Genomic DNA, 27,857 nt, shown 5'->3' with positions numbered 1-27,857 from the left:
AGTCCAGGAGAAAAAGAACCTTTAAAATCGTTTCACAGGTTTTTGGAATCGAAAATGGACAAATTCTCAGAAAACATTCAGGTAAAATGTCAAACAAGATTCAGGTAAAATGTCAGTGGACAGGTGTGGTGGACAGGTGTGTCGGTACCTCTGTTCTCTCTGACTGCCAGCAAAGAGGCGTCCTGAGGAACAGAACACAGACAGATTAGAACCAGACCTGAAGGTTCCTCCTGTAAACTCTGGACATCTGGTCTATGAACATCTGGTCTCTAAACATCTCATGTCTAAACATCTGGTCTCTGAACTAGGGCTGCAACAACGAATCGATAAAATCGATAATAATCGATTATTAAAAGTGTTGGCAACGAATTTCATTATCGATTCGTTGTGTCGCGCGATTCGTGCGTCACTCGCCATGTCGCGGAGCCGTCTACTTCACCTGCAGAGCTTTGTCAATGCTGGCTGACGGAAATAAAGTTTTTTTGTTTTTTGTTTTTTTAAAATAATTCCACCTCTAGAGCGAGTTGAACAGAACGAGGTGGCGGCAAAGCGAAAGTAAATTCAGAGTAATTTCAACCAAACATGACCGACACGGAGAAAACAGTCAGACCGAAATCCTCAAAAGTGTGGCAGCATTTCACACTTCACAAAACAACAAACATGCGTAACATGCAAGCTTTGCAAAAGTGATATGATGTACGGGAGCACCACGGTAATGATGCAGCACCCGAAACGGAAACACGTTGGAGTCGCCGATGACAGCTCAACGGCAGGTAAGTCACTACAGTATCCTACGTTTGTTCCGTTTTACAGTGAGGAAACGTAATGTTAGTCTTTCTGGTAGCTCTCCTGATGCTAGTGTTTGTTAGCTGATTAATGACAGTGACAGGACACGTGTGTGTGTGTGCGCGCGCGTGTGAAACTTTTATTTCACTTTAATCAGCTTAAGCAGGGTTTGAATATGATTTATAAATAAACATAACTTGCCCACAATGGTGATAATAATTTAAAGATTAAGCCTCAAGTTTTAATTTTCTCACAAAGTCTGAGTGAAGACACTGGTCTGTGTTGGAGTGAGGCAGGATGAACTGCATTTAGACCAAACAGGGGTTAAAGTAACTTATTTAGTATGTAGTATTTTTTATGGTGCTTGTCCTATCTATCTATCTATCTATCTATCTATCTATCTATCTATCTATCTATCTATCTATCTATCTATCTATCTATCTATCTATCTATCTATCTGTCTATCTATCTATGTATCTATCTATCTGTATGTGTGTGTGTGTGTGTGTGTGTGTGCGTGCATGCGTGCGTGCATACTTTGTGTTTTGCTCTTTGGACTACTTACTTGCCTTAACCTAATACTGCAAATAAAACCAGATAATTACTGAGTTGTTGTAAATTGTGTTATAATACATACTCAAACTATACTATCTTTCTCATTTCATGAACAGCAAACGACAGGCTTCATGATGAGCAAGACATCATGTCCACCACAGCAAGCATCTGTCCTGACTGAGAGCATCCTCAACATGATGGTCACTGAGATGAGGCCTCTGTCGATGGTTGAAGACGAAGGCTTCGCTACAATGATCTTATTTGCTCTGTCAGTCCAAATCTTCTCTTTCTGAATAAAGCGGTGGAAATTAAAAATGTGTTGTTTTTTTTATCCGATTCATCGATTAATCGAAAAAATAATCGGCCGACTAATTGATTATTAAAATAATCGTTAGTTGCAGCCCTACTCTGAACATCTGGTCTCTGGACATCTCGTGTCTAAACATCTGGTCTCTGGACATACGGTCTCTAAACATCTCGTGTCTGAACATCTGATCTCTGAACATCTCATGTCTAAACATCTCATGTCTAAACATCTGGTCTCTAAACATCTCATGTCTAAACATCTGGTCTCTGCACATCTGGTCTCTGAACATCTCATGTCTAAACATCTGGTCTCTTAACATTTCATGTCTAAACATCTGGTCTCTGAACATCTGGTCTCTGGACATTTGGTCTCTGGACATCTCGTATCTGAACATCTGGTCTCTGGACATCTGGTCTCTGAACATCTGGTTTCTCACCTTCAGGACTTTGGGCTGCAGCCGGCAGGGGCATGCTGGGAGCTGGCTGAGCGCCGCCGTCACGTCGGGTGTTTCCACGGCAGCCAGCGAGCTGCACAGCGCCTTCACTGATTGGACGAGACGCTCCACATGCAGCGGCAGCTCCACCTACAGACGGACAGACGGCAGGATGGGGTCAGGGTGGAGGACGGAGAGGATGCTGTGTGTCTGTGGTGTGTGTCTGTGTAGTAGTTGTGTAGTAGTTCTTGTGTAGTTGTGTAGTAGTTCTTGTGTAGTTGTGTAGTAACAGTTGTGTAGTTGTGGGTCTGTGTAGTCATTGTGTAGTTGTTGTTGTGTTGTGCTGTGTAGTTGTGTTACCTCTGAAAGCAGGAAGGATTCCGCTTCGTTATGAAAAGTGTCGAGAAGCAGAGTCAGAGCCTCCCTGATCAACACAACAACACAAACAGACACACAACAATAACACAACATGAGTTCGGATCAATGATATCAACCCCAGTCCCACCAGTCCTCCCAGTCTCTCCCAGTTCCTCCAGTCCCCCAGTCCCCCCAGTCCCTCCAGTCCCCCATCTCTCCCAGTCCCCCTAGTCTCTCCTAGTCCCCTAGTCTCTCCCAGTCACCCCAGTCCCCCCAGTCCCTCCAGTCCCCCTAGTCTCTCCAGTTCCCCCAATCCCTCCAGTCCCCCATCTCTCCCAGTCCCCCTAGTCTCTACTAGTCCCCTAGTCTCTCCCAGTCACCCCAGTCCCCCCAGTTCTCCCAGTCTGTCCAGTCCCCAATAGTGCCCCCAGTCCCCCCAGTCCCTCCAGTCCCCCCCAGTCCCTCCAGTCTCCCCAGACCCCGCCAGTCCCTCCAGTCTCCCCACTCCCTCCAGTCCTCCCACTCCCCCCTAGTCCCTCCAGTCCCCCCCAGTCCCTCCAGTCTCCCCAGACCCCGCCAGTCCCTCCAGTCCTCCCACTCCCTTCAGTGCCCCCAGTCCCTCCACTGCCTCCAGTGCCCCCAGTCCCTCCACTGCCTCCAGTCTCCCCAGTCCTCCCACTCCCGCCAGTCCCCCCAGGCCCCCCCAGTCCCCCCAGTCCCCCCCAGTCCCTCCAGTCCCTCCAGTCGTCCCAGGCTCCGCCCTCACCTGGTGACAGTCTGTTTGATTGAACGCTCCTGCAGCAGGATGCTGTGGTTCATGGTAGACGCCATGTCATCATCTTCTTTCTGCCAATCACAAACCAGAGGCTCTGATTACTGGGAGGAAACCGGCTGTTTGAGAAACACATGAAGGTAGAAGAAGAATGATGGAGATGAAGGAATGATGGAGATGAAGGAGATGATGGAGATGATGAAGATGATGGAGATGAAGGAGATGATGGAGATGATGGAGATGGAGATGTTCTCACCGTGCGGCTGAGCTCCGTGTTGATGGAGGACTTCTTGGTCAGAAACAGTCGGACATCCCACTCAAACTTCAGACACTGTTGGACGAACTCCAGACTGGCCAGAGTCTGAGAGCTGCAGGACAGATTCATTAATGTTCAGAAGAAACCCTAAGGAGCAGGTTCAGAAACCACTAAGCTGCTACATTTGGTCACATTTAGTCTCTTCACACAGAGATCAAATCAAATCAAATTTATTTATAAAGCACTTCAAAACAACCAGAGTTGATCAAGGCGCTGTACAGAGTAAAAACATGATCAAAAGATAAAAATAAAACTAAGATAAAAACAACAGAACTAGATAAAAACAATAGAACTAAAAACAAAATACACAATAAAACAAACAATAAATAGACTAAAGACTGCCCATCCCAGATATAATATATGTGCACATGGAAACAACAAACCTACGTGGTGTGAAATGCCAAAGAAAAGAGGTGGGTTTTAAGAAAGGTTTTAAAATTAGACAGTGAGGAGACCTGTCTGATGTGCAGCTTGTTGGAAGAACTGGCAGAAAAACAGATTCTGTTTCAGCAATTCTGGACAATTTTCGAGTCATTTTGGACAAAGTTTCAGGTCCTTTTGAACATTTTTGGGAATAATTTGTCATTTTGGAAGGTTTTTGTCATTTTTTGGACAAATTTTAATAATTTGGGGATAATTTAGTCTAACTTTGGACATCTTTTGTCATTTCAAACAGTTTTTGAGACATTTTTGACAACTACTGAAAAATTTGGGACAGTTTTTGTGTAATTTTAACCAAGTTTCATGTAATTTGACCAATTTTTCAAAAACAAAAACACATCTGAGTTCTGGTAAAAACTGACCCCAGATCAGTTTATGATCCATCCAGGTGTCTCAGTCTGAACACTGGATCTAGTTTCTGTTTATTTCCTCTACAATCAACCATCAGTATTATGGGATGTATCCTGGTGTGAACAGTTAACCCTTTAAGCGCCACAGTTTTTTCAATAAAATATTCAGTTTTGATATCACTTTTCCAAAAGGTTGTAACTTGAAAATGATTAGAGATAAATACAAACTGTAAATGAGTAAAATCATCAATATGATCCAAAGTTTGTGATGGGAGTAAGTTCACTCATCTAATTTGCATATTATGACGTCACCAGTCGGCGGACATATGGATTATAACTTTCACAGATGTTTATCGATCAAGATGGCATTGCTTGGCTCAGAATTTGTCAGATTCCTTTCTCCACGATACCCAACAGGCTCATCAAAATGTCTGATCCACTTGTGACACTGTTCCTCATCTCTCAAGCAAACCCAGCCATCACCACCGTCATTTACGGCGGGGCCGTGAACGCCACTGCGGCCTCCGCCGCTATTATCAGTGCATTTTCTCCCGCGTCTGCCGCTATTTCCGCGTTTTTTTGCATCCCCGCTACCCACCTCACTATTAGCGGTGTTTTGACCACCCCTTGCTACATCCACCACATCCCCTCCTGCCACCCCGGACACGGTGAAGCAAAGCATCGGCTCCAGTATGTGCTGCTTGTGGACTGTCATGGAGCGCGGACTCGCTGTCGTTACGCACAGACGCAGCGTCCCTTTATGTCTCACTGGACGACTGAACATCTTCATCAGAGGGTGAATATTCCTCTTCAGAATCTGAGTCAGCCATTACTTGACGAAGTACTTTGTCAACAGTGAACAAACCTCTCAGAATGGTGAGTTTTCTCGCGCTGTCGTGCGCTCTGCTGCGCTCTGACTGCGACCCTCATGTCCTCGACCGGGAGGCGGTTTTCAAACTCTATAAACTCCAAAACTTTGAATGAAAACACGCCCACAAATGATGCTCAGATTGAAGTTCCAGATGTCCGCCATCTCCTGGTGTAAAGTAGTAACTACATGAGGCACCATATTTGCAGCTATAGCTTGTTATGTTCAGCAATGTTGCTTGTTGCAATATTGCGACTCTGGCGCTTAAAGGGTTAAGAGTCCTAGAAACAATCATTGGTTCCTGGATGTGGTTCTGGTTTCTGAAACTTTAAAAGGTCCTTCTGGGTGAACTTTAGTGTTGGTAGCTGGTTGGTCACAACTATTAGACATTGACTATATGCAGTAATGATAAATAAAGAAGTCCTGAGGTCTTACTTGCTGAGGAACTCGTCGTGTCCGCAGACCTTCAGCAGGTATCCGTCCACGTCCACATGGTCCAGGTCGTCCTGAGCGTAACACAGAGTCTGATAGATGAGCAGGTCGACGGTGGACGAGCCTGGAACAAACATTGGAGCTCAGGTTCTGGTAGAAACAACAGGGCGGTGCCCGTGAACGCAGCATCTTACCATCGCAGGTGAAGGTCAGAGGCTCTCTGAAGTGCTCGCTGATGACCGTGACCTTCACACTGACGCCCAGAGCCTGATGGAGCTCCTCATGGCCGACCGACGGCGACCAAACGAAACCGGCGTTCATTGACTGGTCGCTGTGAGGGTACGCCGAACGCAGCCTGGAAGCAAACACACCGTGCTGTCAGCATTTAATATCACTGAGTCATAGTAACATCAATCAGGAGGTCTAGAAGGAGTCATAGTACCATCAGTCAGGAGGTCTAGAAGGAGTCATAGTACAATTAATCAGGAGGTCTAGAAGGAGTCATAGTACCATTAATCAGGAGGTCTAGGAGTCATAGTACCATTAATCAGGAGGTATAGAAGAAGTCATAGTAGTCTGACTGGGGGGACCCTGACGGGGTGAGCTGGTGTTTTCATTTGCACAACTGACTTCCCCTCTTGACGTCCCTTTAGTTTGCCCCTAGTTCTGCTGCTATAGGCCTAGGCTGCTGGGGAACCTCTCTGGATGCACTGAGCCCTTCTCTAACTACCTATGTATTTACTATATATACCATTATTGCATTACACTCACTCTGTTTCTTTCTGTGTCCTTTCTCCGAGTGTCCCTGGTCCCAGAGCTGGATGCTTCAGATGTGTGTTTGTTCTCCCACCTCCAGCTGCCCATTTCCATCAATCTACTCTGCATTGCTCTTACTATACTTGATTTGCTCATCTACATATTTTTGAATTTACCACCAGCTATATATGTAGTATATTTAATGCCAGAGCCGTACACCATAGAAGTAAACTACAATTAGTTTCCATGTTAGTTGTACTTTGCACGTATCATCTGTCGTATCATGCATGTATTATACTGTGTGTTTTATGGTCCTTGTGTCCCCCCCTACCTCTCTGTCTCTGTCCCTCTACCTCCAACTCTAACCCTCTACCTGTAACCCTCTACCTCTCTACCTCCTCTTTCCCTCTCAACCCACCCGGCCAGCAGGCAGATAGGTCCCCCCACATTAGAGCCGGGTTCTGCTCGAGGTTTTTTTCCCTGTTAAAAGGGTGTTTTCCTTGCCACCGTCGCCTTTTGGCTTGCTCTGGGGGTCAGGCATATGGGTTCTGTAAAGCGTCTCGAGACAATTTCACTGTAATTGGCGCTATATAAATAAAATTGAATTGAATAGTACCACTAATCAGCAGGTATAGAAGGAGTCATAGTACCATTAATCAGGAGGTACAGAAGGAGTCATAGTACCACTAATTAGCAGGTATAGAAGGAGTCATAGTACCACTAATCAGGAGGTCTAGAAAGAGTCCTAGTACCACTAATCAGGAGGTCTAGGAGTCATAGTACCACTAATCAGGAGGTCTAGCAGGAGTCATAGTACCACTAATCAGTAGGTACAGAAGGAGTCATAGTACCACTGATCGGGAGGTCTAGGAGTCATAGTAAAACTAATCAAAAGGTCTAGAAGGATTCATAGTACCACTAATCAGGAGGTCTAGAAGGAGTCATAGTACCACTAACCAGGTGGTCTAAGAGTCATAGCACCACTAATCAAGAGGTCTAGAAGGAGTCATAGTACCACTAATCAGGAGGTATAGAAAGAGTCATAATACCACTAATCAGGAGGTCTAGGAGTCACAGCACCACTGATCAGAAGGTCTAGAAGGAGTCACAGTACCACTAATCAGGAGGTCCAGAAAGAGTCACAGTACCACTAATCAGGAGGTATAGGAGTCATAGTACCATTAATCAGGAGGTATAGATGGAGTCATAGTACCACTAATCAGGAGGTCTAGAAGGAGTCATAGTACCAGTAATCAAGAGGTCTAGCAGGAGTCATAGTACCACTAATCAGGAGGTCTAGGAGTCATAGTACCGCTAATCAGGAGGTATAGAAGGAGTCATAGCACCACTAATCAGGAGGTATAGAAGGAGTCATAGTACCACTAATCAGGAGGTCTAGAAGGAGTCATAGTACCACTGATCAGGAGGTCTAGAAGGAGTCATAGTACCACTGATCAGGAGGTCTAGGAGTCATAGTACCACTAATCAAGAGGTCTAGAAGGAGTTATAGTGCCACTAATTAGGAGGTATAGAAGGAGTTTTAGTGCCACTAATCAGGAGGTATAGAAGGAGTCATAGTACCACTAATCAGGAGGTCTAGAAGAAGCCATAGTACCACTAATCAGAGCTCCTAAAATGACTCCACAGACAGTGAACTACTTTCTCCATCCAGCTGTAAAAACAGACGGCAGCTGCTTCAGACTTGGCTCAGGGGTTAACAACGGAAACCAGAGTTAGTGTGAAGCTCAGACAGTGTGAAGGAACCTTCAGAACATCAGCCTCTATGGACAGAGGACCAGAACTAAACCTGGCTGCTGCTCAGAACTAAACTTCCAGATGAAAGTTTGATGAAGAACATGAGAAGAAGCCTGATGGATGCTGGAGAACATTCTTTGGTCAGATGAAGATCAATGAGTTGGGCTCAGATGGAGTACAGATGTTTGGTGAGAACCTGACCAGGACTACCACAGTGGATGCAGAGTCCTGACAGTGAAGCACGGAGGTGGGATCATGTCTGTCTTTGCTGTGATGATGACATAGTTCCAGTGATGAGCAGTCATTGGTTCCTTCTAACAGCTGATTGATCAACATCAATTGATCTTCTGGTGTTCCATATCTCTGATAGATTTTATTGAATAAAACTTTACTCACACGTCCAGCATGTGGCAGAAAGCCGCCACCTCCTCGTCCCTCTCCTCCGACACCTGGAACAGCTCGTATCCAAACCCGTTCATCCTGGAGCCCAGAGACACCTGTGGACACACACAGAGCAGCCAATCAGAGGACAGCTAACCACAGCGGCCAATCAGAGGACAGCTAACCACAGCGGCCAATCAGAGGACAGCTAACCAGAGCAGCCAATCAAAGCAGAGCTCCACTGATGACAGGGATCAGATTTGAAACAGAATTTTCTACGTGCTGCTACAGAATGATATTCACCGTGGAACAGATCTAAAACCTGACGGAACATTAATCATAATAATAACTATAATACTAATGCTATCATAATACTATAATAATTTTTTTTCCTAATTTGTCTGCATTTATTCTCATTGTTTAACTCCACAAAAGAGGTGTCAACATTATATGAGATTGATGCATATTTTAGTCTTGCAGCCAAATATTTTAATATTTAGTGCATGTGTGTGACCATCACCGGCCCTCCCTGAAAGCTAAGCAGACATTCTTTATTAGAGTTCCCTATTATAAGCCAGGGAGGGCAGTGCTACACCTCAGTGATGTGTGGCGGAAACAAAGACTGGACTGGACGAAACAGGACGAACAGGATGAACAGTAGGGCTGCCACAAACGACGTGTCGACTAATCGCCTGAGCACGATACGTCATCAAAAGCGGAAGTGAGCGCGCAATGCAACAGAAATCACCGTTCGAGTGGAGCGCGGAACACGCATGGACATCCGCGCTGTATCGTGCATATATAGTATATGCATATATTATATATGCACAATACAGCGTGGACATCCGCATTTACGATACAGCGCGGACATCCGCGCCGCATCGTGCATATACTATATATGCACGATACAGCGCGGATGTCCATGCGTGTTCCGCGCTCCACTCGGACAGTGATTTCTGTTGCATTGCGCGCTCACTTCCGCTTTTGATGACGTATCGTGCTCAGGCGATTCGTCGACGCGTCGTTTGTGGCAGCCCTAATGAACAGGGATAGAAACTAATAGGCAGTGCTATAACAAGTAAAGAGTGTCAGGTGCTGTGTTATTCCCAACTACTAACTACCCATCGATAAAACAAGAAAAACAACAACAACAAAAAAGAGATTCAATAAATAAATAAACGGTATTGAACACCATAATTGTGGATGTCTTGACAGTGCAGAATAGAATAGGCCGGAAGAGGATACCAGTGAAAAAGAGAATGAGTTTAGTGTAGAGACTCTGGAGAGATTCTCAGCACATTCTGGTGGGTCCCATCATTCGCTGTCAATGGGACTCGACAGGAGCTGGTGAGACCTGGTCAAACACGCAAGTGTGAAGGACCCCGAAGCCCAGAACAGCAATCACGGCCAGGCAGGGCCAAGCCAACAGGGCACCCCTTCACCCCGGGCCACAGCAGCCACAGGGCGGCGCCCCCAGAGAGCCACCGGGGCCACCGTGAACCACGCAGACCCAGAGAGCCACCGGGGTCCCTGGAGAGCCACCGGGGTCACCATGAACCACGCAGACCCAGAGAACAAGAGAGAGCAGCTACCGACACCCCCAGCGCACCAAGACCGACCCAGGCAGCCCGGGGCACGAGGATCCACCCGCCACCCAAAACCCAACCCCGCCCACCCCAGTTCCCACCAGAACTACTATACTATAATAATATTAATGCTAATTTTAATATATGAAGAGTGTTTTCTGTAGGAATCGATCATCAGATGGGATTTTCTGCATCTTTATTTTCTAACCAACACATTCTGTCTCTTATTATTAGTCCAATAAATTATTACTAACTGAAGGTACAGAGTCTGACTTTAAGGTTAAATGAATCCTAACAGATTTTCTTTAGTCACAGACCTGCTTCTACAACAAACTGACCTGGATTCAGTTTATTGATGGACTTAAACACTGTGTCTGTGATGGTCATGTTCCAGCTGGTTTAACTGGTCTGACTGGTTTCCACAGCAGCTGTGAACTGGGAGGAAACTGAACACAAACACTGCAGGCTGAGAATAAACGGTGTGATCCTCTGACTGCTGGTCAGGATGCAGCTGCTGAAACTATCCAACAGACTCACGTTTCTGGAATCTGAAGCTGGATCAGTGTGACTACAGGAAACATGCTGCTGCAGGCCTCATGGAGCTCACTGGGCTTAAAACTACCTTCTGGAAAATATTCTGACAACTTTTTCAGACCTGGAAGTTTTACAATTTTACCCTCACATTTTAAAGGTTCAGTATCTCCAGGAATAAACCAACATCCATGAACTGTGGAGAGATCAGACAGAAGAGTTTATACTAGATCAGAACCCTTTAATGGATCCAGCAGAGAATCAGTTTAACTATTGGACTTGAAGATGGAAAACAAGTACAAAACCTCCGATCCAGGCTGGTCTAGTGTCTCCATAAAGTCAGTGTTTATCTATGGGTGGATCCATGTTTCTACTAAAATCCAGTCTTTGGTCCACATTTCTCCAACTGTTGAGGTTCTAGCATCAGTAGAACCTGATGTGTTAAAGTTGGACCAGACAAGGTTCCAGTTTTTAGATGTTTAGACTAAATGTTGATGTGGACTCATTGGTAGGAACCAGAACCTGGAGTTCATATAGGGGCTTTCGACCTGGGTGGAGCCCGTTCGGAGTCGGAGCCAGTGCCCGACTTGGCGCCGGTTTTTTGTCTTTCCACCACCGGAGCTGCGGCTCCGGGCTCCAAAAACTGGGGCTTTTTCGGGCACCAACTCGTTGCTGGGCCAGATTTGGCCAGAGTTGAGAGCCGAGCATGTCACGGGCAGGGGGCGGGGTGACATCTAAAAACATCTAAAAAGATAAACATAGATATGATCATCAACTTATTGCGCGTGTTTAACCGCTAAGTAATCAATGCAAGCGTAGTTGAAGCTAAGTAGCTAAGCTAACGCTAACACGTTTACTGTTAAGTATCCAAACGTCTTTGATAATTACCTTTCTTCTCAAACGTGATCGCCGGGCATTGGAACAGCGACGCCGATGGGTAACCCCTAACAGAAGGTTTTGCTGTTCAGCGATGGCGACACACACTAGCAAAGCCATGAACACCACTCCAATGAAGTCCTCCATTGTTGTTGTGTGGGTTTCCGTACGGCGCGAACACTGTTGAACGGCTACGTACGCAGTGACGTACACACGTTTTGTGGTGGCGCAATGACGCAGCTCCAACTTTGCTCCTTCCGAATGGAAACACAAACCCGTTCTGGGGCGGCACGAGATTTGAACCAAAAAAGCACTGGCTTTCAACTTTGAACCAACCTAGCACCTGGTGCTCTTTGGTCGAAAGCCCCTAATAGAGGTCTAGATGTTCATAGAGTTCTAGATGTTCATGGAGGTCTAGATGTTCATAGAGGTCCAGATGTTCATGGAGGTCTAGATGTTCATAGAGGTCTAGATGTTCATAGAGGTCTAGATGTTCATGGAGGTCTAGATGTTCATAGAGGTCCAGATGTTCATGGAGGTCTAGATGTTCATGGAGGTCTAGATGTTCATAGAGGTCCAGATGTTCATGGAGGTCTAGATGTTGGAGGTCTGTGTCCAGAGCTGTTTCATGTCGTCTTCAGATTTAATTAACAGCAGATGAGGCTGATTTTACTGAATGTTTCCAAATTGAAACAGGAAATGAACAGTGAACAGAGAAATGATCCAGTGATGTGTTTTTAGAAGAATTCAGGAGCTAAATCTGTGCAGAAATAAAAATAAAGACATCCAGCTTCTGTTTTTTCCAGTAGAACTTTAAGACGTTTTATGTTTTAGGTTGGAATTGTTTACGGCTTCTTCATGTTTAACGTGTGAACAGATTAATTTTTAAGTTTCTGCTGTTGATGGAACAAAAAGACGCCGCTGAGAAACGATGCTGAAAACTTTCCACTGATGTTTCACAGAAGAAGCATGAATGAATAGATGAACCATAACTGATGTTCTTCAGCTGGTTCTGAAGAGAAACTTTAAAGTGAATTTGAGTCAGTAATGAATCATCGTCTGAAGCTGGAGGTAACCTCTGCAGTCTGACTGGTTTACAAACGTTTGTTTAGAACATCTGAGATCTGTTGGGTTCTTCAACATTCACCTCATCTGCTTGAATGTTTTTATTTTTTCTCTCCTGTAAAATAGTTCTAATTAAAAAACAACATGTCTGACCTTCAGCCAATCAGAGAACACTCAGATCTACTGACTGGGAACAAGTAGCAGCTGGTTCTAGTTCTTACCGGGTCAGCCGACACTCTCCGCTGGTTCTTGCTGGTCTTGGGAACAGGTACGTACGTCCTGGGAGGCACCTGAGGGGGGAGGGTCTTGCTGCGAGCCACAGGCTTCCCTGATTGGTCCCCGTTGGCCCTGCGACCTCGCGGCAGCACCGGCCGGCTGTCGTTGAGTCGGGTCAGTGAGTCGTTGATGTTGTCGTAGTTCAGCTCCGCCGGCGGCACTTTGGGCGGATCTACGTCGGGCGTGAACAGGTTCACGTCTCGGGCCAGCATGGACCCTCGAGGGGGCAGGAAGGGGTTCTCCAACGGCGGCAGGATTGGGTTCCTCGGGGGTAAGGCAGGGGGAACGTCGTCCGGCAGAGCGGGGAAGCCTTTGATGAGAAACCCTGAGCCAGATCCAGGAGAATCTCTGAGGCCAGAACCTGAAGAGTGCCTGAACTTGCTGAGGTTCGGACCATCCAGGATGTACAGGGACTCTTTGCCATGGCCTCCCTGGGGGGGCGGCGCTCTGGCCAGGACGGACAGCGCCGACTGGGAGCCTCCCGGCTGGTTCAGGGAGGGGTCGGACCCAGACAGGCCCCTCAGCAGGCCGCCTTCGCCGGCCGCTGGGCCTGGCTGGCCAGGGGTAGGTCGGGGGCGCTCCACAGAGGGGTTCGGGGTCTTGTAGCGGGTTTGGCCTGGAGGCGGAGGTCCGGCCGGGTCGGTTCCGCTCTTGTCCTGTTTGAGCCTGGAGAGGGCGTCGTACTCCATCTGCAGGGCCTCAGCCAGAACCAGCTCCTTCTGGCTGAGACCCAGAGCCTCCAGGCAGCTCCAGCCCGCCTCGCTGGCCTCCTTCTGGGTCTGAGCCGCCGACATCCTGGTGCCGCTAGAACCACAAGACAGAACTTAGAACCACAGACACGTGAAGAAACATCAACATGCTAACTGGAACCAACAAGGGTTCTTCAGGAACCTGTTGCTAAAAAGTTCTTTGTGGAACTAAAATGGTTCTTTTATAGCATCACTGCAAAAAATAGTTGTAGTTCCAAAAACAGCGACAAGACGTTCTCTAAAGAACCCCCAAAGGTGCCTCAAAGAACCATCACAAATGGTCCCTTGAGGCACCATCAGCGGTTCCCAAAGAACACCAGAAGCAGGTTCTCTAAGGAACCATTTCCAGGAGAAAAGCTCCGGTTCTGTATGGACCTCTGTTTAATGGTTCTGTGTTCTGTCACAGTTCGAAATGTTCTTAAATTCTGATTAAATGTTCTATTGATCAGTTTTAATCATTTTCCTTCTTCGGCTCTGAACCATCACACCTGATTTCTGTGTTTGTTGTTCTTTACATGTTTCCTGTCCATCTGAATGTTTCTGTCTTGTGTTTATTTCCGTCTGAACTTTCTCCTGAATGACTCACCTGACAGGTTAACCTCAGTGCTGACGCTAACAGGTTCGATCAATAATCAATCATTATGACTCTACCATCTGTTTATCCTGTCTGACTGCTGCAACAGCTTCGTCTCCACGGCAACACGGCTGATAAACACCAATAAAACACACCGTGGCTGATCTCAGTCCAAAGATTATCGCTGACAGAACATCAGGGTTGATGTTCCACAGCATAAACATAAAGTAAACAACTATAAACATATAGTAAACAATCATAAACATGAAGTAAACTACCATAAATATTAAGTAAACAACCATAAATATAAAGAAAAATTTACAAAGTAAACAACCATAAATATAAAGTAAACAAACATTTGTTCTAGTCTGATCACAGCTGTTTTTTCTATAAATCACCGATTGATCATCAATAAATCTGATCCAAGGGTGCATGACGTCATATCACACCTGGTTGTTTGTTTGTTGTGACGTAGGTTCACCTGAACGCCTGCAGATGTTTGAAATCAGGTTTTCCAGTTAGAGCAGACTCAGTGCGCATGCTCAGAGGCGGACAGGTGTCAGGTGTTCGGAGGGGCCGGTCCCGAAACAGGCCTCCGGTTCGGCGGAGGATCCTGCAGGTGCCCCGGTGCTGACTACCAGTGAAGCTCCGGTACCGGACCAGCCGGTCCTTCCTGCATTTTACCGATTCTCACCCACTTTCTGCCCGAAGAGCCTGAGAACCGAGCTCTGCTCCGGTAACACCGATTAACGGCGGCCAGCTATGAACTGCATTTACCAGTTCCCCCTAAAACACAGTAAAAAGTGCGGATCCCCGCCGAACCGGAGGCCCGGTCCACGGAGCGGTGGCTCCGCTTCAACCGCCGGAAATCTGACCGGACTCTGGTTGACGGTCCCCCGGAGCAGTGGCGGAACCGACCGGACACAAAGCTCCAGAAGGAGTTCCGGTGCAGCTACCAGCGGCGACCGGCGGCAAGGCGCAGGTGTGCAGTTCTTACCTGCTGTCCGTTATGGCCACCGGGCGGCGGGAGCCATTTTAAAGCGCTTTACTTTCTCCCAGAATCCAACCGAAGCCCCACAGCTCCGGTCGGCTACCAGAAGAGGAACGGTCCTGGACGCGTCTGCTCCAGTTCAGAACCGGGCCGCCGGTCCGCTGCGTCCGGTCCGTTAGCGGCGAAACAAAGCGGACCTCCGCAGCTCTGAAGCCGGAACGAGGCGAGAACCGGGACTCTGCGTCAGACTCCCAGTGGTCAAGTTCCGGAAACACACTCACACTTCCGGTGCCCTTCACAATAAAACACTTCCTGTCAACACCGGTTCCGTTTCCTCACTAGAACCTGTTCTATGGTTCTGATCCAGAAATCCAGACTATCTGGATGTTTGTTACCGACCAGCATCCAGTAAAATACAGGCTGCTGCTGGGAGACAAACATCCAGCAAGGTTTTGGACTAAAAATAAATAAACGTCCTGTTATCTCCCTCACTTCCTGTAGACACCACAGCCCTGGTACCACTCTAGAACCTGTTCTATGGTTCTAATCCAGGTAGTTTCCTCCTGAATAGATCCGTGATGTGGTGGATCTACTCTCAGATGGATGTCTTTGGATAAAAGCGTCTGATAAATGAAAGTGTAGAAAACAGACACAAACTACAAAAAAAGCACAAAGCAGAAACACAGACAAGATCATACAATGAACAATAAAACCAGACACAAAAAGAAAAACCAGAACCACAACACAACAAGCAGCTGGTTCCAGATGTTCCTCCAGGATCCACATCTGGGTTTTCCAGACCGGAGGATTTCTGGTACCGTTACTGAAATACAACAAACTCTGGATCAGAACCATTCAGACTGAACTCTGCTGAAGGTTCCTCCAGCGGGTCGGACTGGTTCTGTTGACATGAACAGATCAGCAGCAGAACTTTAACCATCCTGTTGTCCTCATTTACAGGAACCAAAAATACTGTTTCTTTGTCTGAAAAAATCCCCAAATTCAGCAAAAAATTTCCCCAAATTTCTGAAAATTTGCAAAACCTTCAGGAAGAAAATTTCAATAATTCCTTAAAAGTTTCCCTTAAAAGTTCTATTTCAAAAAAATCCCCCAAATTTGGCAAGAAAATTCTTGTAAATATTTTCAAAAAATGAGTAAAAATCTTCCAAAAAATCCTAAAAATATCTAAAGTGATTCCATATATATCAGTAAAACTTCTAATATTTTCTTAAGAACATTCACATAAAAATCAACAAAAATCCTGCGAAATTTGCTGGATTTTGGTTGATTTTTTGTGAATGTTCTTGAAGAAACATTTTTAACATTTCTTTTCTTCCACCAAAAAATGTTCAAAGATTTCCCAAAAATGTTGAAAATGTGGACATCAGAAGTTTCCCCGTGAAAATATATTTTTTCCCACATCTTCAAACTTTTAAACAGGTCAATTTTGACCCACAGGAAGACACGAGGGTTAATCCATGAAAACATCAGAATCTGAAAGCCCTCAATAATCTCAGTTCACTGAGACGGAACCAGAACTTTACTGATTCTGATCACATGTTCCTCTGAGAAACTTTCACTGAGATTCACTAAAACTTTCTCCTTCATTTTTAAACTGATCCGAGGAATTAATAGTACTGGTAGTGGTAGTATTAGTACTATTAATAGCACTGGTAGTAGTATTAGTAGTAGTATTAATAGCACTGGTAGCAGTATTAGTAGTAGTATTTATAGTACTGGTAGTAGTATTATTAGTAGTGATTAATAGTACTGGTAGTAGTATTAATAGTAGTATTAATAGTACTGGTAGTAGTATTATTAGTTGTATTATTAGTACTGGTTGTAGTATTAGTATTAATAATACTGGTAGTAGTATCATTAGTAGTATTATTAGTACTGGTTGTAGTATTAGTATTAGTATTAATAATACTGGTAGTAGTATTATTAGTAGTATTATTAGTACTGGTTGTAGTATTAGTATTAATAATACTGGTAGTAGTATTATTAGTAGTATTATTAGTACCGGTTGTAGTATTAGTATTAATAATACTGGTAGTAGTATTATTAGTCATGAAAGTTAATGATAAATAAGTATTATAACTGAGGAGTAGATGAGGACATCAGTCAGACTGTATAAATGTAAAAGTTAAATTCCTAACATGGAATAAGAGTTCTATTAGAAGCTGATGTTCACTGAGATGCAGATGGAATCTAGAGGTTCTGGTTCTGGATCTGATGCTGCACAGCCTCCTAGAGGGAAACAGTCTGTTAGTAGAGTTATGGAAGTAAAGCAGAGTACATTTATCTACTACACAGAGAATGTAAATGTATATTACTATACATGGAGTACATGTATCCCAGTGTACAAAGAGTACATGCACATCAGTAAATACAGAATACATGTATAATTTATGTATAATTTTAGCAGTTTGTGTGTATATTTATACTGCAGTATGACAGGGCAATATTTTGAATGGTTATACTCTGCATGTAACGGTACTATTACACGCATGTAATGGTACTATTACACGCATGTAATGGAACTGTACCCGTTAACGTGCTTTGTTTTCATCGTTTCTTTTGTCCCGCCGCGTCCGAGCTGCGGAACCGGCCAATTCGAACCTTTGCCGTCACCGGGGATCGATCCGCCGACCTCCCGCTCCCCCAAGTAGAATATTCAATCAGTAACTTTAGTTTCACCTTGATTTGTCCAAAATGAAAGTGATTTCCTTCATTATGAGACAGTGTCAGACCAAAATGCGCTTCAATACCACATCATGTTTAAATATATGAAGTTTATAGTTTAACAGCTCTGATGTGCAGCTGTTAGAAATAATCAGCTGCATTGATCAATAAAATAAATATATTAACGCATGTTTAACAGTTTTCTACTAGCATTCCTGTCTTACATCATTTACAGTAGCAGCTTTTTGCCGTCATACATTGTATTTTCCTCATACAATTGTTTTCCAATGAAAACAAACTGTTGACTGAAGCAGCTGAACACCATCCAGGGCTCCAGACTGCGACTAAATGATCGCATTTTGCGACTAAAATTTGAGACAGTGCGAGAAATTTTTCATCTACTCACGCATGTGCGACCAGTAAATTTGCAGATTTTTAAAAATTATTATTGAATATTTTTTGTTGCTGACAAACTTCTGCTCCACACTTCAGCCCAGTAGTTGACAGTAATGAAATGAGCTGGTTTGCCAACCGACATTAACTCCAAAAGAAGAAGAAAGGAGACGAACACCAAAGAAGAAGAAGGCGGGCCGATGTGTGTGAGAGCGGGGATGCGAACATAGACTGTATATAATGATGGACCAAGCGTCTGGCTTCAAAAATGAAGCCTACCCGGAAGTATCAGAAACTTGCAATATCACACCGTCAACCAGGGCCTGGCTCCAAAAAGCTCCATAGACCCCAATTCATCACAGGAAAACCTCAAATTTGATAGACTGCTTTTCTACGGCTCAGGATTTTTTTTTCGTTAGTTTTCATGGTCAAAACGAGAGATCAGGTGGCTGATCTTAAAATAAATCAATATTGACTTTTTTATAGAGCGTTAAAGTTTTGAGAAGCCAGGGGGCGGGACTACTTGATTGACAGTTTGGTCTGGAATGATTGACAGGTCCTATGGAGGAGGCAGCAGAGACTCTGCTCTCCTCGTTTGGATTAATTCTGATATAATAACTGTTGTTTTATTTATCGGTGGAGCAGCAGAACCTTTTTCACAGACAGTTTTCCTGCCTATTGGCTTGTTTTAACCAGTTTTCTGCCTTCAGCTGATTCTACCAGCAGACACTGAAAGGACTCTGATAGTTCAGTAAGTTAATGTTTATTTTCGTATCGGTGCCGCTTTTAATGTACTTTATATGCAGCTTTAGTGTCAGATATAATGTGTGCCATGCACTCCAGATGTTGGTGGAGTTTATTTCTGTGTGTGTTGACCAGAGAAGAGAGTTAGCATCCAGTAAATATTAGTGTTAATGTTAGCGATGCTAACCGAGCTAGCTGCTCAGTCGTAGCCTGATTAAAGCTAACGTAGCATTAAGCTAACGATGTTTGTGTTGAGTTTCATGTAAACAGCTGAAGTGTGTTGTGTTACTGTAATGTGGTGCATTTAGTTAATAAAACTGTTCATGGAGATGCTGGTTCACATTAATGGTAACGTTTAGAAAACCTAAATGTGATTACAACAGTGAGGTTAAGGTTCTGTGTTGTCAGTAGTCCTGAATATCTGAGTCTCTGAAGTTAAAGTGAAGAAAACAGTAAATCTGCTCTCTAGTCATTAACGTTGTTTAATGACTGATTCACATGTTGTAGTACATCTTAGTGCAGATTAGAAAAATAACCTCCCAGAACATGACCAAAGTAATGATGAACACTACAGTTATTACATTTAAATTACAGCACAGATAAGCTGGATAATAAAATCCTCTCCCTTAAAGCTAAAGTGACTACAGGCCTTTCTGTCTTTCAGTGCTTGGAAAAATATATGAAATAGGAAATCTATCCAGGAATACTTTAAAATGAACCTCTGCTGTTGATGCAGATACTGTGACGTCTGTCTTCATCTCAGGTGTCTCATGTTCACTGTGAGGATCTTCTGAGTGAAGCCAACAGAAGGAAAACCTCATCTGGTTGTGAAGAAGGAGACTGAATGGACGACATCCTCAGTGAGCCACTTCCTGTTTAACTTTCACTTACAGACGGACAGACCAACTGTTTCAGCTGTTTATTATTCTCTGTTCTTAGTATTCACAGGTTCCATTTATCACCTTTAACTGCATCTCTGCTGTTGGAGCAGAAATAAAATATAAAAAGTCCATGTTATTTATAGCAGATGTGCAGCATTAAAACATCAACACATTCAGGTCAAGAGCTTCATTATTTCCTTTACGGCACATTTAAAAACTACATTATTTAACAATTGTGAACTGTAAAGACGTTTAAACACATATAATAAATGGATGAAATAAATAATGTGTTGCTGACAGTGAAATGTAAAAACTGAAAAGTAACAAGACAAGTTGTATTATGAAGAGAGGAGCTGAATCTGCAGCATTATTGTTATTACTGGAAGGATGAGGAGGACATCAGTGCTGCTCTTCCTCACAGTGATGAAGGAGAAAAGACTCTTCAGACAACCACAGCTGGATGTTCATGCTCTCTGTAGCTCTCAGTCCATCAGACCAGATGTTCCCAATGATCCAGACCAAGACTGGTAGGAAAAGACACTAACAGTGAGGAAAAGGTCCACAAGGTTCTTTCATTCCAACTGCTGGAACGTTAAATACCAGAGTGAACACAGCAGGATATGAATGGAACACAATAGTGTTGTATTTTGTTCTATTTTTTAATCTTCTGGAAATGTTTCTTTTCCTGGTTGAGGCTAAAGACCATTTTACTGCCTTGGATGGACAAAAAAGTTTCTTCTATTTTATTCTAATGTATCATTAGCATGAGCTCCACAGTTATCTCATCATAGACAGTTGTAGAGAAAAAACTGAAGCAAAGAACAGAGATACTAACTCAGAACTGAACTGAGAGATTAACATTCATCAGTAACAGTTCTGTGGAGGAACATTAACGTAGATTTATTTATATCTGCTGATCATTAAAACAGCACTTATCAATCCGTTATGATTGATCAGCTGTGATCTGCAGGAGACTTAGCTACAGCTAACAGTTACCTAGTTTATGACACTGACTAACCTGATGTAGCATTAGCACTAAATGAGGAAACCTCAGATTTACAGAACAATTTTAAAACACGACGTTAGAACATGTTTATATCAGATGTTATAGTTTGATATTAACTTACAGTAACTTCACTGCTTTATATGTGATGTTGTCCAGATGTGGAGAAGAGTACAACTAGTTACAAAAATGACTTAGCTGTAGAGTTTATCTTCACTTTTGGATGCTAACGTTGTTAGCAGCAGCAGGTAAACAGCAGAAGCCGTAAATGTGGGCGGGACAGAGAATCTTCGGCTCTCAGTCAGTCTGACCAATCGCTGCTCTCTGGCTCCGCCCTTGTTGTCTTCACTGGCTCCAAAAATCCAAGATGTCAACCAGGAAGAGGCTTCAATTTCTCAGTGCAGAAACCAACGGGTGACGTCACGGATGCTATGTCCATCTTTATATACAGTCTATGGGGGCGAATAACGGTGAAGCTCCTGATGGTTCACAAAGCCTTTATTTACGTTCAGCTGTCAGCCTTATTTTGAACACAGATTCACCTTTCTGTCCTTCCCTCCTTTCTTCAGGAAACACAGTCAGAGCTTGTCTCCATTCCAGCTGCTTCTAAGTTTAGACACATCCTTTGCTAGACAGCAACAGCTGGAACCGTTTTCTTTCATCTATATGTGAATTTTCTGACTTTTCGGCAACGTCTTTGTCATGTCAAGAAACCGCTTCTTAGATTAACATTTCCTGTGCCGCTGGAATGGTGACAAAATAAAAGTCCGTACCATTAAAAATACGCCTTCAAAACAAAAGCATTAAGGGAACAGTAATTTTAACAGCAGCAAAGGCTTGGCAAAATTGATGAACTGATCAACAGACCTTTATAAGAGTAATTTCCATGCAATTCTGTATGAATACATAACATGCACATGCATAACACATGCCTGTGCTCAGCACAAGGTCATTTTTTATAAAAGATTTCATCCGTCGGAAATTATCCATCAGCTGAGCAGCCTTGGAGGAGGACTGAGCTCTCTGAGTGCTTTTCTAGTTATGTTGCGTCAACTGCTGCACAATAAAATGTGAATTGAAAACATTATAGTTTCTGCATTTATATTTCAAGTATTTATCAGTAATACAATGAAAATGAGAGGAAATGTGAACATTTACTTTACAAGTCAATTTCGGTGTGCACCCCTAAATTTTCTGCTTGTGCTCCTAAAATTTTAAGTTAGAGGCCGCTGTGCTTCTTGGAAAAAAGTTAGTCTGGAGCCCTGATTAATCTTTTCTATTCAACATGTTGAAGAAAAAAAACTTGAAACTAACACAAGTAAAAATTATAGAGTAGAGTTTATGAAAAAAATATGAGGTGAACAGCAGTGTCATGGAGGGTGTTTTGGAACAAAATTTCATACATAAATATGTCATTAAATAATGGATTAAATGTGTCATTAATTACAACATTAACTCATTTGCTTTATTTGTATGTATTTACATATATACATACACTATCAGTTTAAATCTAAGTTATAGAACGCCCCAATTTTTACAGTTTTTTATTAAAATTAAAATAGTTCAAGTCCAACGAATAGCTGAAAATGGTACAAATCTAAGTCTGCATCCTTAGTCTATCCAAAGGTATCTGCACTCTAATTTAATAAAATCAAAGTCTCAAAATTTTAACTAGAAAACTAGAAAAAGGCAACATAAAAAATACTGCCATTTTTACAAATCTAAAAGAATGTTTGTTGGTAAAATTACATTCTTTTCCCTTCTATTTAAATTAGCACAAAAAAAACCCACAAAGGAAACAACAATATTTTAATATTTGTTGTTGTTTGAAACAAAAATTATGTAAATTTAGGTGTAGGAAACGGTAAAAAAATATATATTTTAATTGTTCTTTTATAGACATTCACCAATTTGTTACAACACAGATAATATCTAGTAAAATGATAGAAAACAAGTAGTAGCTTCCATGTTGACTCTGAAAAAAGAGGTTAAAGCTGTAAATAATGTTTTTACTGTATTTAAATGAGCAAAAAAATATTATTTTAAAGACAGGCCTATCAGATTTTCAATTGAAAGAAAAAAAAATACATATATTAAGGTTTGGAAACTGCTCTACTAAAATCATAGTAAAGGAGTTGAGTGGTTTATGTGTTGACTGTAAAAATAAAAAACAGTAATAAAAAAATCAATCAATAAATGAATAAATAAGTCCACATCAAAATTCTGTAGTTTCACGAAGGGTAATTTATATAGGGATTTATATACTGATAATTTATATCTACAAAGGTGGTACTTTGATGAGTCAAAGATTTAGAAGACATTTTGGTTTCCATCCGTCCATCATCTATACACTGCTTACTCCTCATCAGGGTCATGGGGGGCTGGACTCTATCCCAGCTGACTGCGGGTGAAGGAAGGGGACACCTGGACAGGTAACAGTCTATCACAGGTTCACCTGGACAGGTAACAGTCTATCACAGGGCTACACATGCAGACAAACATTCACACCTACGGACACTTTAAAATCACCAACTCAGCAGGGAGAACATGGAGACTCCATGCAGAAACATCCCAGGAAGGCCGGGACATGAACCGGGGATCTTCTAGCTGCAAGGTGACAGTACTAACCACTGCTCCACTGTGCAACTCCCATTTCAATTTAAATATTTTTAATTGCAAGGGCTGCACAGTGGTGTAGTGGTTAGCACTTTCGCCTTGCAGCTAGAAGATCCCTGGTTCACGTCCCGGCTTTCCCGGGATCTTTCTGCACGGAGTTTGCATGTTCTCCCTGTGCATGCGTGGGTTTTCTCCGGGTACTCCGGCTTCCTCCCACAGTCCAAAAATATGCTGAGGTTAATTGATCATTCTAAATTGCCCGTAGGTGTGAATGTGAGAGTGCTTGTTTGTCTCTGTATGTAGCCCTGTGACAGACTGGTGACCTGTCTAGGGTGTCCCCTGCCTTCACCTGAGTCAGCTGGGATAGACTCCAGCCCCCCCATGACCCTAGTGAGGAAGAAGTGGTGTATAGATAATGGATGGATGGATGGATGGATGTTTATTTGTTCCATGCTTTAATTTCAGAATAGAATGAGACATTAACATGCAGAATTTCCAATAAAACACTGAAAAAATGGGGGTGTATATGACCGGTAGTGTATATGAAACCTGTAATTGTGTATTTCACAAAGTATTTGACTATTGAACTATTTAATTAATTGACACATTTAATTATCTGATGATATACTCATTCAATTTTGTTCCCTCTATATAGCATGCTTGTTCAAAATCATATTTTAAAGAGAGTTTATCAGCAAATACAACAATACAGAAAAAATATTATGTCCATATTCACCTGTTCATCAGATGATGCAGCTCCAGTTTGGTGATCCTGTTTCTTTGGTGACTCATCTTTCATCTTGCGATCGGGAACATCCTCATAGTCATCACAGAACATGTTAGTCGACTCAACATTTCCAGTTTCCTGCAGATTCAAAGACTTGACTTAATATTCTGCAGCACTGCATACCTCACACACTTCCTTAGACATACCTGACATTGTGGGGATGTGTGTAACTCATACATTATGTCACATTTGTGGGGACTCAATGATAAATTTTCTCTTCTGAGTGTTAACACACAGATGAATCTTGATATAACTTACTTTGTGGGGATGACATATGTGTATCAAATTTAGTCACTATTTTTGCATCATGCATCATTTGTGGCGTGCCAACAACTAAAACAATCTTTTCTGTAACAAACTGAGGTCCCCTGGATGGCCTTGTGAGGGTCACCCAAAGTGTCTGATGCCAGTCAGAGGATGGACTGAAGTGTCTGGAAGTTCTTGTCTCAGCAAAACGTATGTCAGAATTAAAACAGGCTGTCATGTTTACCTGTTTATCCAATGATGCACCTCCAGTTTGGTGACCCTGTTTCTTTGGTGACTCTCCTTTCATCTTGTGACTGGGAAAATCATCAGTCTTATGTGTCTCAATTCTTGCTTCAGAAACATCAGTCTCCTCAAGTGACAGATGATTTGCTCTCGCAAGCATTTTCAGATCTAGGGAAACAAAACCAGTTCTGTTATACTTCTGAAACAGTTTGGGACAAAAGTATTTATTACAATTCAAATTAATGGTGTCTAAATATCATGTTTCACTGCTCCTCAATCCTTGTTTAAGTGTGAAATCAATCCAATTCACCATTGATGACTTTGTCACTTCTTTTATACGGTAGTGGAAAAAAGTGTTCGGACACCCCATTCATTTGTTAAATATTGCAACAAAAATCACTCTTAGGTGTTCAAGTGTCATTTCTTTCAGTACAGTCACAGCAAAAATAATAAACGAATCCTAAAAAAGACATTAAAGATTTAAAACTGATTGGTTTCATAAAAGCGCATAAGAAATATTAAGTATTGGGTCTTTTTGGTACCAGTGATGCACTAATGAAGGTCGTGCTTTTTATTAAAAGGCACAATTTTTGTTGCTGTGCTTCATGTCTATATAAAGCAGCACATCTGAAAGTTCTTCAGAGACAAAAATGGAAAAACAAAGAACCTAACGCAGGAAACACGCCTGAAGATACAGATTCTCAGCCAGGAAGGGTCCATCTGCTTCCAGATAGCCAGGAAGTGCAGATGCAGTCCTTCAGCAGTTGGAGACTTTTAGAGCATGGCTTACAGTCCTACAAGGCTGTCAAGAAGCCCCTGACCAATCAGAGACAGAGGTTAGCCCAGCATTGTTGGGCCCAAGAACACAAGACCTGGACAGCCAAGAACTGAAAGAAGATTCTGTGGTCAGATGAGTCCAGTTTCCAGCTTTATCTTCCTCCTGCTAATGTGAGGGTACGCAGAAGGCCAGGAGAAGCATTATCTCCAGCATGGACATGACCTACTGTCAAGCACGGTGGAGGCAGTATCATGGTGCTGCTGGTGGTGGTCATCTCATTAAACTCTGCTAAGTATTGTTCCATTCTCCAAACCCACATGCTGCCTCCTGCACATGCTCTCTTCCATGGAGGTCAAACTGGATGTTTCAACAAGATAATGCCTCTTGAACACATCCAGGACCAGTAGAACTCGTCCAGGACCAGTACAACTTGTCTGCAGTATCCAGGTCTTAGAGTGGCCAGCTCAATCCCTGGACATGAGACCCATAGAGGATGTGTGGTGGATTATCAAAAAGTCTGTTTCAAAGCATAAACCAAAGAATTTAGAAGAATTAAAAGTGGTAATTGAAGAAGAATGGTATCAGATGATCCCTCAACAGTGTGAAGGCTGGTGGAGAACATCCATCCAGGATTTGAGCTCTACTGCTGCTAACGGCAGAACTACTAAATATTAATCTGATGATGTGATGGTTTATTTATTTTTTGTTCAGAACACATTTTCTGTTATTTGTTGACTTTGATACTGACAATGTTGAGAACTGACCTATTGAAACTGTCAAGAATTTAGTTTTGTTAGTTTTCTTGTAAACAATAAATAAAAAAAATATCATTTGTATGTTTGTGTCTGTCTAATGCAGCGACACCTTTTGAAACACAAAGATTTTTACACAAATATTTCATGATAACATTTGAGATTGTGCAAAATTTTAAGGGAGTCTGAAAACATTTTTCCATAACTGTATGTGCTTGGAGGATGGAGGACGGAGGGTTAAAGACACTTTGTGCAGGAGGCACAAGCAACTAAACACCAGACCACATCAGTGTACATCAGCTATACATTCAGAAGCATAAATGAATTTTGTAAGTTGAGAGCACAATTTTTTAAAAACTTTCTCCATGATACCTGCCACACTCCATAAGACGCACCTGAAATTTGTCCATTTGTGTTAAACAGGGTTAAGCGATGCTTTAAGATGTCTATAAAATGTCACAAAATCTAGATGTTTTTAAATATTTAAATGCCCTTACAGTTTCTCAGAGCCATTGTGACATGCTTAAATGTCTTGTTTTGTCAGACCAACCAAAGATATTCAATTTACAGTAAAATGATACTCAAAACCCCCCAGCAAATTCTCACATTTAAGAAGCAGGAACCAGAAACTTATAATTATTCAATTAACAGAATAGCTGACAATTATTTTCCTTTTAATCAGGTTACTGATTAATCAGCTCTGCTTTTTGATAAAATGTGACTGCAGTACTACACAAGTAAACTACCATCCATTATTTATTTTATTTACACTTACAGTCTTATTTATGTCTTACTTTGTGTGAAGCAGAACAGTTATTTCTCTCAAACTGCCTTTTACACATCACTGGCAGCATATATAATCCTGTGCAGCATCACATATTCAACAAACGGTGTGGAGCAGACATTACAGCTCAGATATCAGTTTAACAAAGATATGAAGTGCAGCTGTCTGCACAAAACAAATAATTTATTTAGAAACAGTGCATACCTCATGTAACCAGTGTTAGCTTATCGCTGTTTAGCTAAGAAAGTATGGTAATTAGCTCTTAGCCGCGTTAGCTTACACAGATAATCACTGAGCTAACAGCAGCCCATGTAACAGCAAACTCATACACTGTATATGTAATCTTAGGTAATGCTACAAAATATTAAAAATAAACGATGTGTAGATGACACAGTAACACGAATGTAAGTATTTAACGAAGATATGAAGCGAGGTTAACCACACAAAACAAATATCTTACAAAGAAACGTGTATATCTAGCATAACTAGCATTAGCATATAGCGATTTAGCTAACGTGATTGCTGACTCTAAAGTTAGCTTAGCCACTATGTAGCTAACAAAGTTACCATGTAGCACCAAACTCATGTTAAATCCACATAAATCACATGCTGTTTCTTATTAAACTTAACATAAAACATTCCAGCAGAGTTACTCACCTACTTTATCCTCGGCTGTGACTCCGGTTCTCCTCTCTATCTCCTCCGTGTTCGTTTTTTGTTGTGTTTTTGCCAGGCTTCCGCTGACAGACCGTCAGTCTGTGAACCTGTCAATCACCTGCTCCTTTACA

General features: G+C 42.6%; 1 protein-coding gene across 6 annotated transcripts in view; it reads right to left on the bottom strand.

Annotated features, from left to right (window-relative positions):
* Nucleotides 1-27,857, bottom strand: part of pik3c2b (phosphatidylinositol-4-phosphate 3-kinase, catalytic subunit type 2 beta) — a 66,569-nt gene extending 38,712 nt beyond the window's left edge. For 4 of the 6 annotated variants that reach the window (XM_055010628.1, XM_055010629.1, XM_055010630.1 and 1 more), the window contains exons 1-12: nt 27,727-27,857; nt 24,757-24,923; nt 24,216-24,344; nt 12,789-13,647; nt 8,525-8,625; nt 5,812-5,972; nt 5,621-5,741; nt 3,467-3,578; nt 3,205-3,284; nt 2,442-2,505; nt 2,085-2,231; nt 149-182 (exon numbers count right to left, since the gene is read on the bottom strand). In XM_055010628.1, coding sequence (XP_054866603.1) covers nt 149-182; nt 2,085-2,231; nt 2,442-2,505; nt 3,205-3,284; nt 3,467-3,578; nt 5,621-5,741; nt 5,812-5,972; nt 8,525-8,625; nt 12,789-13,647; nt 24,216-24,271 — 1,735 coding nt within the window. In that variant the 5' untranslated portion in view covers nt 24,272-24,344; nt 24,757-24,923; nt 27,727-27,857. Of the gene's footprint in view, nt 1-148; nt 183-2,084; nt 2,232-2,441; nt 2,506-3,204; nt 3,285-3,466; nt 3,579-5,620; nt 5,742-5,811; nt 5,973-8,524; nt 8,626-12,788; nt 13,648-14,615; nt 14,769-15,163; nt 15,307-24,215; nt 24,345-24,756; nt 24,924-27,726 lie in introns of those variants that run through there. The other 2 variants (XM_035956355.2, XM_035956356.2) reach the window with 2 other exon arrangements.

This window comes from Amphiprion ocellaris, chromosome 5 (assembly GCF_022539595.1).
Source record: "Amphiprion ocellaris isolate individual 3 ecotype Okinawa chromosome 5, ASM2253959v1, whole genome shotgun sequence".
NCBI lineage: Eukaryota > Metazoa > Chordata > Actinopteri > Pomacentridae > Amphiprion > Amphiprion ocellaris.
Note: the sequence above shows the minus strand (reverse complement) of the source record. Positions and strands in the feature narration are given on the sequence as shown.